Source organism: Sphaerodactylus townsendi, linkage group LG04 (assembly GCF_021028975.2).
Source record: "Sphaerodactylus townsendi isolate TG3544 linkage group LG04, MPM_Stown_v2.3, whole genome shotgun sequence".
Classification (NCBI taxonomy): domain Eukaryota; kingdom Metazoa; phylum Chordata; class Lepidosauria; order Squamata; family Sphaerodactylidae; genus Sphaerodactylus; species Sphaerodactylus townsendi.
Window position 1 is genome coordinate 2,118,365 of NC_059428.1, and position 15,325 is coordinate 2,133,689.

General features: G+C 49.8%; 1 protein-coding gene across 1 annotated transcript in view; it reads left to right on the forward strand.

Annotated features, from left to right (window-relative positions):
- The first annotated feature begins 30 nt into the window (after nucleotides 1-30).
- XRRA1 (X-ray radiation resistance associated 1) overlaps nucleotides 31-15,325 on the forward strand; it is a 50,137-nt gene continuing 34,842 nt past the window's right edge. The window contains exons 1-4 of the mRNA XM_048492966.1: nucleotides 31-157; nucleotides 3,868-3,971; nucleotides 10,853-10,969; nucleotides 14,469-14,540. Of these exons, the coding sequence (XP_048348923.1) occupies nucleotides 31-157; nucleotides 3,868-3,971; nucleotides 10,853-10,969; nucleotides 14,469-14,540 (420 nt within the window). The remainder of the gene's footprint in view (nucleotides 158-3,867; nucleotides 3,972-10,852; nucleotides 10,970-14,468; nucleotides 14,541-15,325) is intronic.

Here is a 15,325-nt window from a genome sequence, read left to right on the forward strand (position 1 = left end):
CGTTCTATGGGCGTAGAATGGCATTGCGGGATGAACGGTGAGGGGGGAAAGGCCTCCGCGCCGCGGGGGCGTTCGGGAAATGTAGTTTCCATGGCACCCCTGGAGAGTCGCGTCCTCGTTGTCATGGCGACCGAGGGGGAGGCCGAGATGGCGGCGCGTGTGTAAGGTGGGAGAGATGGGGGAGGGGGGGAAGGGGGGGGGAAGGCGGGAGAATCTCCCCCAAAGTGGGGGGAAAGAGGGGTCCCTACCAATTGGGGCGGGGCGGCCCCTCTAGCCATTGGAGGACCTAGAACTCTATGGTTTGCCGTGACTTTCTCGATACCCTCCTTCCCCCCTTGCTCAGACCCCCATTCAATATATGCATTTCCCTAGACCTGGATTTAGACCCCCCAACCCCACCCCATCAATCTTACTTGGGCCACTCCGTCTCACCCTGGCCTACCTTACAGGGTTGTTGTAAATATAAAATTGGGCCACTCCGTCTCAGCCTAGCCTACCTTACAGGGTTGTTGTAAATATAAAATTGGGCCACTCCGTCTCAGCCTAGCCTACCTTGCAGGGTTGTTGTAAATATAAAATTGGGCCACTCCGTCTCAGCCTAGCCTACCTTGCAGCGTTGTTGTAAATATAAAATTGGGCCCACTCCGTCTCAGCCTAGCCCAGTAATCCTTACCAGGGGTTGTTGTAAATATAAAATTGGGCCACTCCGGTCTCAGCCCTAGCCTACCTTACAGGGTTGTTGTAAAATATAAAATTGGGCCACTCCGCTCTCAGCCTAGCCTACCCTTGCAGGGTTGTTTAGCCAAATATATAAAATTGGGCCACTCCGTCTCAGCCTCAGCCTACCTTACAGGGGTTGTTGTAAATATAAAAGTGGGCCACTCCGTCTCAGCCTAGCCTACCTTGCAGGGTTGTTGTAAATATAAGAAATTGGGCCACTCTGTCTCAGCCTAGCCCACCCTTGGCAGGGGTTGTTGTGAAAATATAAGAAGTAGGGCCACTCCGTCTCAGCCTAGCCTACCTTGCAGGGTTGTTGTAAATATAAAATTGGGCCACTCCGTCTCAGCCTAGCCTACCTTACAGGGTTGTTGTAAATATAAAATTGGGCCACTCCGTCTCAGCCTAGCCTACCTTACAGGGTTGTTGTAAATATAAAATTGGGCCACTCCGTCTCAGCCTAGCCTACCTTACAGGGTTGTTGTAAATATAAAATTGGAGCCCACTCCGTCTCAGCCTAGCCCAACCTACCTTGCAGGGTTGTTGTAGAAATATAAAATTGGGCCACCATTCCCAGTCTCAAGCCTAGCCTACCTTACAGGGTTGTTGTAAATATAAGAATTGGGCCACTCCGTCTCAGCCCAGCAGCCTGCCTTGCAGGGTTGTTGTAAAATATAAAATTGGCCCACTCCGCTCCAGCCTAGCCTACCTTACAGGGTTGTTGTAAATATAAAATTGGGCCACTCCGTCTCAGCCTAGCCTACCTTGCAGGGTTGTTGTAAATATAAAATTGGGCCACTCCGTCTCAGCCTAGCCTACCTTACAGGGTTGTTATAAATATAAAATTGGGCCACTCTGTCTCAGCCTAGCCTACCTTACAGGGTTGTTGTAAATATAAAATTGGGCCACTCCGTCTCAGCCTAGCCTACCTTGCAGGGTTGTTGTAAATATAAAATTGGGCCACTCCGTCTCAGCCTAGCCTACCTTGCAGGGTTGTTGTAAATATAAAATTGGGCCACTCCGTCTCAGCCTAGCCTACCTTACAGGGTTGTTGTAAATATAAAATTGGGCCACTCCGTCTCAGCCTAGCCTACCTTACAGGGTTGTTGTAAATATAAAATTGGGCCACTCCGTCTCAGCCTAGCCTACCTTGCAGGGTTGTTGTAAATATAAAATTTGGCCACTCCGTCTCAGCCCAGCCTACCTTACAGGGTTGTTGTAAATATAAAATTGGGCCACTCCGTCTCAGCCCAGCCTACCTTGCAGGGTTGTTGTAAATATAAAATTGGGCCACTCCGTCTCAGCTCAGCCTACCTTGCAGGGTTGTTGTAAATATAAAATTGGGCCACTCCGTCTCAGCCTAGCCTACCTTACAGGGTTGTTGTAAATACAAAATTGGGCCACTCCGTCTCAGCCTAGCCTACCTTACAGGGTTGTTGTAAATATAAAATTGGGCCACTCTGTCTCAGCCTAGCCTACCTTGCAGGGTTGTTGTAAATATAAAATTGGGCCACTCCGTCTCAGCCTAGCCTACCTTACAGGGTTGTTGTAAATATAAAATTGGGCCACTCCGTCTCAGCCCAGCCTACCTTACAGGGTTGTTGTAAATATAAAATTGGGCCACTCCGTCTCAGCCCAGCCTACCTTGCAGGGTTGTTGTAAATATAAAATTGGGCCACTCCGTCTCAGCCTAGCCTACCTTGCAGGGTTGTTGTAAATATAAAATTGGGCCACTCCGTCTCAGCCCAGCCTACCTTGCAGGGTTGTTGTAAATATAAAATTGGGCCACTCCGTCTCAGCCTAGCCTACCGTACAGGGTTGTTGTAAATATAAAATTGGGACATGCCGACTTATGGTGCCTTGGGTTCAGTGGTGGGATCCAAAAGTTTTAGTAACAAGTTCCCTCGCCAGCCCCCCCCCCTCAGCAAAGGGGGCAGAGGCGTACCTAGGCAAACCTGAGCCCTGGGCAAAACCCATGGGCAGCCACCCCACCACGACCCCCCAAATTTTTGCACCAGGTCATTTCTAAATCATCATCACATTATAGAAAATGCCATAACTCACAAATCTGAACACAGCAATGGTGAAACACGCAGGTTCTTTGATAGAGACAGGTGAGATAAAAGGTACGAAAGGCTGAGAATCAATGAATTGCAGGACCTGGAAGGGATTAACCCAGTTCAGGGAGTGACATTATTAGTCGCAATTGCTATATGGGATCTTCACGTTCAAAGGCAGGATGCCTCTCGGGGAGGCGAGGGCGTGGAGACGGAAAAGCGGACCCCATTAGTCACCCCCCCTCGGCACACACAAATAATGAGTAACCCCCTCTCGGGAACTGGTGAGAACCTGCTGGATCCCACCTCTGCTTGGGTTCCTTGAGGGGAAAAAAGCAGGACAAAATTGTAATTGGTACGAATAAAATGGGCAGAGGGAGCAAACTATCAACCTCCAGGTGAGGCGTGCAGTTCTGGAATGGTGGCTGATCTCCAGACCGTACCCTGGGGAAAATGGCAGCTGCAGAGAAACTCTCACGGTCCAGATTTGGCAACCATGGACCCAGGGGGGGGCTGGCGTAATTCACTGAATGGCCTCTCTGGTTCCCATTGCAGGAGGAATAGGTAGGTGAAATGGACCGGGCCACTTGAGACTGCAAAGGGGAAGCTACGTTTTGAAAAGGCTCCCTGCAAAGAGAAAGCCAGCAGCCTCAACCAAAGAGAAACAGGGAGACCCTTTCTCCCTGTAGAGCTAGATTTCTGCCTGCCTGGAGGTTTTTATATGAAGGGACATTCAAAACTGGAATCCATCCCTGCCAACATCTGTTTTGAAGGCACAATAACACCTAGTCTTGGGATTGTTTATCAATTTCTTCCCTTTATAGCCACCTTTCTCATTGCAATTGGAGCACGCGAAAGGGTGCAGAGATAGGCTGCGTCCCTCGTCCCTCACACGATTGTTGCTAGTAAGAACCTGGGAACTGAATGTTAGGTTCTTCTCTCATTGCAAATAAATCCTACAACTTTTTACCTCCTAGGAATCAATGGTACCAAACAGGGAAAATAAGAGACTGGGACGGGGGCAGATAAAACTGGTTTCTGTCTATCGTGATCAACTAATTTCTGGTTTGATTCTGCCATATCTCTTGGCCAGGAGGTGGGATCCTTTTTGCTGTTGTAGCTCTGTCAGTAGTGTGGAATGTAGACTGTTTTGACCCCAAGGGGGGAGTTTTCTTCGTCTCCGGACTGTGGAACAAGGTGTGGTGCCATCCCCCATTGCGAACTGGTAGTCAGGGGACGTGTTGTGTGACTTGGGGTATAATGGAGGGCGCTTTGCTGCTTATGGCAACAGAAATACCAATAGAAATGGTTCTGGCAATAGAAATATCAACACTTATTGCTGATGATGTTTCGTAATAAGGAAATAATCTGAACACCCTCTCATTATTGAACATTTTCTATCCCATGCATAATTTTATAGTCCTCAATCATATTCCCCGTCAGACGTCTTCTCTCCAAACTCTTTAGTTTGGAGAGGAGACGTCTGAGGGGGGATATGATTGAAGTCTATAAAATAATGCATGGGATAGAAAATGTTAACAGAGAGACATTTTTCTCTCTTTCTCACAATACTAGAACCAGGGGGCACCCATTGAAAATGCTGGGGGGAAGAATTAGGACTAATAAAAGGAAACATTTCTTCATGCGACGCATGATTGCTGTTGGGAATATGCTGCCACAGGAGGTGGTGATGGCCACTAACCTGGATAGCTTTAAAAAGGGCTTGGACAGATTTATGGAGGAGAAGTCGATTTATGGCTACCAATCTTGATGCTCCTTGATCTCAGATTGCAAATGCCTTAGCAGACCAGGTGCTCGGAAGCAACAGCTGCAGAAGGCCATTGCTTTCACCTCCTGCAGGTGAGCTCCCAAAGGCACCTGGTGGGCCACTGCGAGAAACAGAGAGCTGGACTAGATAGACTCTGGTCTGATCCAGCTGTCTTGTTCTGATGTTCTTATGAACAGTCCAGGGCCTGGTAATTCTGGTTAGGAATCATTTGTGCTTCTTCCTGCCACCTTGCCCTGTCCGTCCATCCATCTTTTAAAGATTTCAGCACCAATTCTCAGAGTACAAAATGGCTGCTTTGGACAGTGGACTCGGGCATGATATCCCACTGAAATCCCACCCCTCCCCAAGCCCCCACCCCCAAATTTCCCAACCTGGATCTGACCACCCTAGCCAAGCTCCTCTCCTTCCCGACCCCCAATTTCCCCAGGCTCCGTCCCCAAACCTACAGGAAATTTGCGACTGATCTGGAAGTTGAAGCTGGTCCAGAATGCGGCAGCCCGGCTTTTGACAGGTGGTGGTTACTCAGATCATATCACCCCTGTGCTGCGCTGCCTGCACTGGCTCCCAGTGGAGTTCCGGATCGTTTTCAAGGTGTTGGTGATGACCTTTAAGGCCTTACGCGGCATGGGGCCCTCATACCTACGGGACCGCATCACCCCTTATGTCCCAAATAGGCTGCTGCATTCAGCGGCGGCAGAGCTGCTGGAGATCCCTGGCCCTGCGATGGTGCGGCTGGCCTTGATCCGGGCCAGGACCTTTACGGCCCTGGCCCCTGCCTGGTGGAATGCTCTACCTCCAGCTGTCCGGGCCCTGCGGGACCTTGGTGAGTTCCGCAGGGCCTGTAAGACTGAGCTGTTCCACCGGGCCTTTGTGGGGCTGGCCGCGGTTTTATCACCCCCCACTGAAGCCGCTGCTCTCCATCTGGTCGGGCCCTGGTCTCCATCTTGGGTCCTACCTATCCCCTCCCTCCGCTGGCCTTTAGATCGGGCGCCTTGTTGTTTTAACTGGTATGTAACTGTAATTGCTATTTAAGTTTTTAAAGCTTTTAAGTTTTTAATGAATTAAGCTGCATTCTTGTATTGAAATGTTTTGCTGATTGTTGCTTAAAGTGCAGCCATTTTGTGAGCCGCCTCGAGCCCTTCGGGGGTGAGGCGGCTTATAAATCCCATAATAAAATAAATAAATAAATCCCCAGCCTCAGAGTTGGCCATCATCCGCTTTCAGAGGAAACTGAACCTCGGGTGGCCGACTGGAGCCCTGGTTATTTGCTGGGTGACCTTTTAGCCCACCCCTGCTGTCGCCTCTGCTTACTTTCATCCTGGTCGTGGGGCCCTTCGAGCCGTCTGAGGGTCTGGTTTGCCGTGGCTGGCTCTGCGGGGGGCTGCTGGAACATGGCCGGACCTGGACTTGAACCCTCACTTTGCCATGCGTTACTCTCATTGCTGATCTTCCCCCATAGTGCTTTGAGCTCTGCAAGGGCTGGTCGCGCTGGGAAAGCAGCCCTGTGTTATGTCACAAAAACCTGTGCTGCTTTGCTGAGCAAAGACATCACGGGGGCACATCAAGGCGCAGCAGCAGCAGCAGCAGCCGGAATTGAAATAGCTTTGCCTTTTTCTCCCCAAACATAAGGACCGTTCAAACCAGCAGCGTTGAAGGTGTTTAACGCTAAGGCTGCCCACTACCTTTTGTATGGTACCCCCATCTGGATCCAAGCATGGCACCGGAAATTGGAACGCTTTCAATCCAATTTCCTATATAACAGACCTGGGCATTATACGGCCTGCGGGCCACCTCCGGCCCGCCGGATGACCCTGACTGGCCCCCCTGCCGTGCTGGGGAGCGAGGCGCCTTTGAAAGCCCCACAGAAGCCGGTTGCCTTGGCTGCCGGCTTCTGCGGGGCTTTCAAAAGCGCCTCACCCCCCTGCCTTTTGGCCCGGCCCTCCGCAATATTTTCTGTTTCTTATGCGGCCCCATGGAAAAAATAATTGCCCACCCCTGCTATATAAGATCTTTGGCACCCCGCATTGTGTCCCCTATGGTGTTCTTTGTTTGGAATCAGGGCAGCATTTATTAGAAACAAGGGCATGGGTTGTAACTTTTAAGTTTTGGCTGCGTCTTTGTTTCTGCACTGACCCCAACAGTTTGTCCCAGTTAGAAATGAGAGAGCTTCAGCTTTCGAAATGGTGGCTACATATTGAAAAAAAGATCTTTTCCTTGGGCTTCTCTTGGGAGGCCCTACAAATGCTCACCGCTCCGGAGATTTACCATTTCTTAAAGACTAGATTATTTGGTCGAGAATATCAATTTCTCCTGAGCAAAGCGCAAAGCTCTTGCTCTCCAATATTCTTTGGGATTATCCCTCAGCAATCTAGCCCTGCTATATGCCTGGAACAACATGTTAATTACAATTGCAGATGGGTCATGACTAGAGCAAGGTGTAACTCTTTTCCGTCAGTACATCTTCAAGGTCGCTTCTCTAATATTCCACAAAATGAGCGTTGCTGTCAATTTTGTCCTGATAAAACTGATTCACTTTCTCATATTCTGCTTCACTGTTCAAAATACAACATTAGAACTGATTTGAGAACTGTATGACCAACAGGATTTATGCTCCTTTCTGATAAGGTAAAAATGGCTGAGCTCCTAAATAACTCTAATGTTGAAATCTCTGAAGCTGTTGCTATATTTTTACTCTGTGTACTGCAAGTTGTGCAATAATGACCTTCTTGTTGTATTTGGAATTCTTGACACACACCGGTTTTATGCCTAATAAAGGTTTTGGATTTGGCATAAGGACTGTTTCAATTTCAGCCACCGCCGCCACTTAAAGCAAAGCAGTAAAGGTTTCTGTGATACAACACAGGACTGCGGAAATAATAATAGCTAGATTTGAATCCAGTAGCGCTGTGCTGCCCAACATTTCTTTACCAAATATCAGGCCAGCAGAAGAGAGTTTTAAGTAGCTTTCTTTGCAAAGAAAGGCCCCCCCCCCCCCGTATGAACAGACTCCGCCGAAAAGTACATCTACTGCACATTTATTTCCTTCTCCCAAATTTGCCACGCCCTCTTTGTCCCCCCATTGGCTAAGGGTACTTAGAGCCACAGCTTTCCGGTCCACCTATTTACATATTCCTCCTTAATATGTTACATATACATGTTCTTCCTGTATGTTCATTATAATACAGTTTGTCGGCAGAGCAGGAGGAGAAGTTAATACGCATTAGCCTATTAAGCATGCTCAATACGTACAGTCTGATACAAACCTTGCCCTTCAGCCTAAACATTCAGCCTAAATATCCAGCAGGGGCAGCAGGGGGGTAATGGTTAAGAGCAGGTGCATTCTAATCTGGAGGAACCGGGTTTGATTCCCCGCTCTGCCACTTCAGCTGTGGAGGCTTATCTGGGTGACCTTGGACGAGTCACAGTTCTTCTGAGCTCTCTCAGCCTCACCCACCTCACAGGGTGTTTGTTGGGGGGGGGAAGGAGATTGTAAGCCCCTTTGAGTCTCCTACAGGAGAGAAAGGGGGGATATAAATCCAAATTCTTCTTCTTCTCCTCCTCCTCCTCCTCTTCCTCCTCCTCTTGTCCTGACATAAGCATCCTCCCTTATGACTCATCCCCTCATTCACAGTAGAAAACTCCCGGTTGTACCTGACAAAGGGAGATTTTGACTCTCGAAAGCTTCAGCCCCCCAAAATCCAGTTAATCTGTATGGCTGGGATGTCAAACTCATTTGTGATGGAAGTCTATAAAATGATGCACGGGGTAGAAAATGTTGGCAGAGGGAAATTTTTCTCTATTTCTCACCATACTAGAACCAGGGGGCATCCATTGAAAATGCTGGGGGGGAAGAATTAGGACTAATCAAAAGAAACGCTTCTTCACGCAACGTGGGATTGGTGTTTGGAATATGCTGCCCCAGGAGGTGGTGATGGCCACTCACCTGGATAGCTTTAAAAGGGGCTTGGACAGATTGATAGAGGAGAAGTCAGTGTATGGCTACCAATCTTGATCTTCCTGGATCTGAGATTGCAAATGCCTTAGCAGACCAGGTGCTCGGGAGCAGCAGCAGCAGCAGCAGAAGGCCATTGCTTTCACCTCCTGCAGGTGAGCTCCCAAAGGCACCTGGTGGGCCACTGGGAGTAGCAGAGAGCTGGACTAGATGGACTCTGGTCTGATCCAGCTGGCTTGTTCTTATGTTCTTATGTGACATAAATGTTACTTGGTCAGGGCAGACCTGGGGGTGGTACTGGTGGGAGTGGTGGCGAATGCCCAGATAGGCGAACCCTCAGCCGAGTGGGGTGTCTACCTTGAGGGGCCTTATCAGGCCAGAGAGCCCAGCTGAGTCGAAACAGTCCGCCCCCCCCCCTTGCTAGGCCATATCAGGAGCAATAGGTGGTTGTCATCTGGCTTGCGGGGCTGATAAGGGGCTGGATCTCGCCCCCAAGCCACACATTTGACACCCCTGTTCTAAGGCGCAGCTGAATTTGAACCTTGCTCTTGGCCTGTAGACAAGTACAGCTACTCTCCTGAAATAATCTTCACAGAAATACATAAGCAATAGGAGAGGTTTAGTGTTTTGGTGCGGAGTGTTAGGTTTGCTCCACAGTATAGCCCGATCTTGTCAGATCTCTGAAGCGAAGCCGCTTCAGTAAGCAACTGACTCGCGGCAACCCTAGCAAAGGGCTTTCGAGGCCTGCCAGGGCGGCGTAGGGGTGGACGTTAACCTGGAGAACCGGATTTGATTCCCTGCTCCTCCTTGTGAGTGGTGGACTCTAATCTGGTTCTCCAGATTAGATTCCCCACTCCTCCTGCTAGGTGACCTTGGGCCAGTCCCAGTACTCTCTGGACTCTCTCAGCCCCACCTTTATGGAGGAGAAGTCGATCTATGGCAGCGATGGCGAACCTTTTCGAGACCGAGTGCCCAAACTGCCACCCAAAAAACCCACTTATTTATCGCAAAGTGCCAACACGGCAATTTAACCTGAATACTGAGGTTTTAGTTTTTAAAAAAACGGTTGGATCAGAGGCATGCGTTACTCGGGAGCAAGCTTGGTGGTTGTCGGTGGCTTTGCTTTGAAGAAACCGTTCAACTCTCCCAACTGGTGAATCACGACCCTAGGAGGGTTTGCTCAGAAGCAAGCCCCATTGCCAGCAACTGAGCTTACTCCCAGGTAAAGGATCGAACTTTAGTTCTTCACATGAAAATCAGTGGGGTTTAACAGCGCTTAACAGGGTTACCTACACTGCTTCCCCAAAACTAGGTCTTACGTTTAATGCTAATAATCGAGCCCAGTGGCCCAGGCCAGCCTAGATGTGTATGTGGGGGATGGGGGTGACTCTGTTTGTGCGTGCCCACAGAGAGGGCTCTGAGTGCCACCTCTGGCACCTGTGCCATAGGTTTGCCACCACTGATCTATTGCTCCCAATCTTGATCCTCCTTGATCTGAGATTGCAAATGCCTTAGCAGACCAGGTGCTCAGGAGCAGCAGCAGCAGCAGAAGGCCATTGCTTTAAGCATAAGCATAAGCATTTTTATTGTCATTGTGCATGCACAACAAAATTTACAGCAGCATTCCTCGATGCACACAATTCCAGACTCATACCCCATCCTCACTTTCCCCTTCCTCCACCTATCCCTACACAGCCCCAAACACATCAACATGAAGCCGCAGAGTTCAGCATCGCCACAGCTCTAGAGTAGAAGCTGTCTCTAAGCCTCTTTGTCCTAGTTTTGATAGACCTGTATCATCTGCCGGATGGACACAGTTCAAAAAGAGAGTGTGCTGGATGAGACGGGTCTCTCAGAATATTTTGGGCTTTCTTCAGGCTTCGGGAATTATAGAGTTCTTCCCAGGAGGGGAGAGGGCAGACGATAATCCTCTGTGCAGTAGTGATCACTTTTTGGAGCGCCTTCCTATCTGCCACTGTGCAACGGGAGAACCATACACAGATACCGTAGGTTAAGACACTCTCTATAGCACAGCGGTAAAAGGACACCAGGAGTTTTCCATTCAGTTGTTGTTTCCTTAAAAGTCTCAGATAGTACAGTCTTTCACCTCCTGCAGGTGAGCTCCCAAAGGCCTGGTGGGCCACTGCGAGTAGCAGAGCGCTGGACGAGATGGACTCTGGTCTGTTCCAGCTGGCTTGTTCTTATGTTCTTGTGCCTCACAAAGTGTCTGTTGTGGGGTGAGGAAAGGAAGGAGTTTGCAAGCCACCTTGGGTCTCCTTTGTGGGAAAATACTGACAGGTGAATCACATGGCCTTGTTTCTCCATTTTGTCCCTTAGGGCTGGAACGACGCCATGGGCACCAGGGGAATCTATAAACTGGACGATGGGAACTGCCACCCCACCAACTGCTTCCCAGCCAGAAACCTTTTACGACCCCAGTATGAAGAAGGTGATGTATCCTCGTATCTGCTCAGGGTCGATTCTCCAGCCAAACTGCCCTAGTGACTTCTGGGAAGGACGGAAGAAAGAGGAGGAGGATACACAGTGGTGGGATCAAAGAGCCCACAGTAACGAGTTTCCCATGAGGTGGTGGCGATTTCAAACTGTGGCGTAGCGCATGTGGGGCTGGGTGAGGAGGGTACGGCGAGGCGTGGCTGGGCATGGCCGGGGCAGGGAGCATTCCTGGGCGGAGCAGTGGCAGGGCCGCAGCCGCTGCACCGGCCCTTGGGCGGGAAGCGAATGCCGCGCCCAGGCCCGAAAACGCCCGCATGCAGTGCACCTCCTGCTAGACTGCTTCAAGCTCTGCGCGCTACTGCTGAGAGGAGGGGCGTAACTAAGGCAAAAATCCCGTGGCCAAATCACCCATTAGTAGCTTCTCCGGCACACACAAATCATTAGTAACCTACTCTCGGGAACCTGTGAGAACCTGCCGGATCCCACCTCTGATGATACCCCAGGAGCTCAGCTTTCTCTCTCACATGTCAATAGAGCAGAGGCGTACCACCCATGGGGACATAGCGGGTCCTTATCTCGAGGCGGCCCACCATTTTCCAGTCCCGCGTGGGGCGGGGAAAATAACCCCATACCCTGAACTGGGCTCAGGAACAGCTGCTGCCTACCCGGTTGAGGGTCTGATATGAGGCCTCACGTGCCGAAGCCCTCCATCAGCAGCTGCTGCAGGCAAGGGGCACCCGACGGGCAGGACGGCTGGCCGGCTGAAAGGCGCACTCCGAAGATGAGCCTGTGCAATGCAGATGCCTTGTGAGCAGCAGTGGCATAGGAGGTTAAGAGCTCGTGTATCTAATCTGGAGGAACCGGGTTTGATTCCCAGCTCTGCCGCCTGAGCTGTGGAGGCTGATCTGGGGAATTCAGATGAGCCTGTACACTCCCACACCGCCAGCTGGGTGACCTTGGGCTGAGTCACAGCTTCTCGAGAGCTCTCTCAGGCCGCCACCTCACAGGAGTTGCTTGTTGTGAGGAGGAAGAGGCAAAGTTATCCCAGCCTTTTGAGTCTCCTGCGGGAAAGGGGGGATATGAATCAAGCTCCTCCTCCTCCTCCTCCTCCTCCTCCTCCTCCCCCCCCTTCTTCTTCTTCTTCTTCTTCTTCTTCTTCTTCTTCTTCTTCTTCTTCTTCTTCTTCTTCTTCTTCTTCTTCTTCTTCTTCTTCTTCTTCTTCACAAACAAGCTATTGTTTGTGGTGTCAGACACTAACCCAAGACTGTTTTGAACCAGTTTTGCTGATGCTGCCTCTGTTTTTTTTGCGGGTGCAATACCAGGGGGTGGCCATTGGGAAGTGGCCCGACAGGCGGCTGAACAAATGAAGATCGAATGGCTGTTTGGCTCCAAATCTACCCGGATCAAATGGAAGGGGCCAGAGAGAGATCCTGTGTGGGCCACACGGGCATCGAAACGAGAAAACCCTCACTGGGGCTCTTCTGGTGAGCGTTTCTATTACTATGCTGTTGATTATGTGTGAGAGCCAGCGTGGGGTAGTGGTTCAGAGCAGGTGCACTTGTAACCCCCCATGCTCAGAATGGGTTGACCCAAAAAGGGGTGGAGACTAAAAGCTTGTAAGGATTGCAGAGCTCATCTAATAGTTCCAGGAGGGAGACAAGGCACAGACTTCGGACCTTGGTTTGTATAAGCCCTTAACACCTTGTTAAGGGTTTCTTTTTGTGGTTGTAATGGGTGAGAGTTCTCCTGGAAACCTTCATCATCGGCGAAGATCCTGCAATGCACCAAGCCCTTGGAGTCTTCAGGAGCCAACCCACTTGCAAAGGAGAATTGGACTTGGCATTACAAGGCTGTAACTAGAAGGACTTGAAATGAAACCTGAACAGGACCTTGAAGTGTGATGTTAAATGTTGATGTTTGATGTTATATGTTAAGAAAGTAAACCCGTTTTGTTTTTTAAAATTTGTCGTTGCAAACTCATTCCAAGTTCTGCCCCACAGAACCCACAGATAGAGGTTACACACTCTAATCTGGAGGAACCAGGTTTGATTCCCTGCTCTGCCACTTGAGCCATGGAGGCTTATCTGGTAAACCAGATTACCTTGTGCACTCATGACCCCTCTTAACCTTCTCTTCGCCAAATTAAACATCCCCAGCTCCCTGAGTCCCTCCTCGTAGGGCATGGATCCCAGAATAGCGGCCCGTTTGAAATTAGCACTTGTTGGGAAATTAGTCAAATGTAAGGTTGACCAACCGAGGAATTTAAATGAAAGAGAGCGAATGGCAGAGTCCCATCTAGAGGGCTTGGACTTACGGAGCGGAAGGTGTGGGCTCTCAGGTGTCTACGTGCCAATAGTACCCAATGCTTGCCAATAAGAAGGAAGAGTTTGAGGCTTGAGCTCCTAATGCAGACAGAGGCAGTGGTGGGATCCAAAAATTTTAGTAACAGGTTCCCATGGTGGTGGGATTCAAACTGTGGCGTAGCGCCAATGGGACTGAATGGGAGACACGACGGGAGGCGTGGCAGGTCATTGCAGGCAGAGGCATTCCTGGGCAGGGCTGTGGCCAGGACGCAGCCGCTGTGCCAGTCCATGGGCGGGAAACGAATGCACGCAGGCGCAGGCTGCCATGCCCGCCGGGGCACCTCCTGCTAGACTGCTTCAAGTTCTGCGTGCTGCTGCTGAGAGGAGGGGCGTAACTAAGGCAGAAATCACGTGGCAAAATCACCCATTAGTAACCCCCTCTCGGCACACACAAATAATTAGTAACCTACTCTTGGGAACCTGTGAGAACCTGCTGGAGCCCACCTCTGGACAGGGGGATATGATTTTATAGGCATTACAGAGACCTGGTGGGATGATTAAGGCGTGACATGGTAGCCATCTTTAAATATTTAAATGGGTGTCATGTTGAAGAGGGAGCGAGTTTATTTTCTGCTGCTCCAGAGACTGGGACCAGGAATAATGGATACAAACTATGAGAAAAGAGATTCCACCACCATTCCCTTAACATTGGGAAGAACTTCCTGACAGTCAGGGCTGTTGGACAGGGGAAACTGCTCCCTTGGAGTGTGGTGGAGTCTCCTTCTTTGGAGGTTTTTCAACAAAGGCTGGATGGCCATCTGTCAATCAATATCAATCTCTATTTGATAGCCATAGGCCTTTCAAATTTGAGCAATAATCAACAGATTAGAACACGAACATCCGTCAGAAATGCTTGGATCGTGTGTGTTCCTTCAGGGCTGGGGGTTGGACTTGATGGCCCTTCTGGTCTCTTCCAACTCTATGATTCTAGGATTTTAGGATTTCCATAATGGTTGAGGTCTCCTGACCTGTCCAGTGGGAGGCCTGAATATCTGATGGGAAGGGGGGAGATGGTGAGCCCTTGATGCCGTGATTCGTATTGCTCCTCCAAAGGGTAAGCATGTCACCGTTGCCTCTCTAGTTCAGAAATGCTTCTTCGCACATGACCCATTCCTTGTCTTGTTTCAATTTCCCAGATGAAGCTGCACTGTGTGAAAAGCCCTTCGCATCTCTGCTCAGTGGATATAAGCAATCAAAATTTTGTCTCGGTAAGTAGGACTCTTTGGCCCCTTCTGCACATGCAAAATAATGCATTTTCAAGCCACTTTCACAACTGTTTGAAAGTGGATTTTATACCATTCGCTTGCAACTTTCAAAGAGCACTGAAAGCAGTTTGAAAGTGCGGCTATTCTGCATGTCGCGGAATGGCTAGCTAATGAAGATCGGTCATCAAAGGGGACTTCCATTTTGCTAAGCCGTGTGTCCCGAAGAGGCTGGGTCCAAAGCTCCCGTCCATTCGACCCAGGCCCCTTTAACTGCCTCGGGCGGGCTCATAGGTTGATCGTGAATGCACGTCCCTGCGGCTGTATGGCTGGGGTCAAGCTATACACGGAGGAACTGGGTCTTCATCCATGGCGAAGAATGGATGCGTAAGGATCCCTGTTTTCATTTTATCATTTTATCAAGCTCGACTCAAGTCCAGGAGCACCTCAGGGAGTCCCAGGGGTGGGATTCAAATAATTGAACAACCAGTTCTGCCAAAGTGGTGTGGATCTGCTGAATACCACCACTGTTGGGGAGCTGTGAGATTTTGGAGGTATAAACTTTCAAGAAAACCAAACCTGCCTTTGTCTAATACAACTAAAATAATATGGTAATTTTCGGCCCAAAACATTTCTGCTCTAATTAAGAAGAAGAGTTTGGATTTATACACCCCCTTTCTCTCCTGTCGGAGACTCAAGGGGGTGGTGATGGCCACTAACCTGGATAGCTTTAAAAGGGGCTTGGACAGATTTATGGAGGAGAGATCGATCCTATGGCTGCTACCAATCTT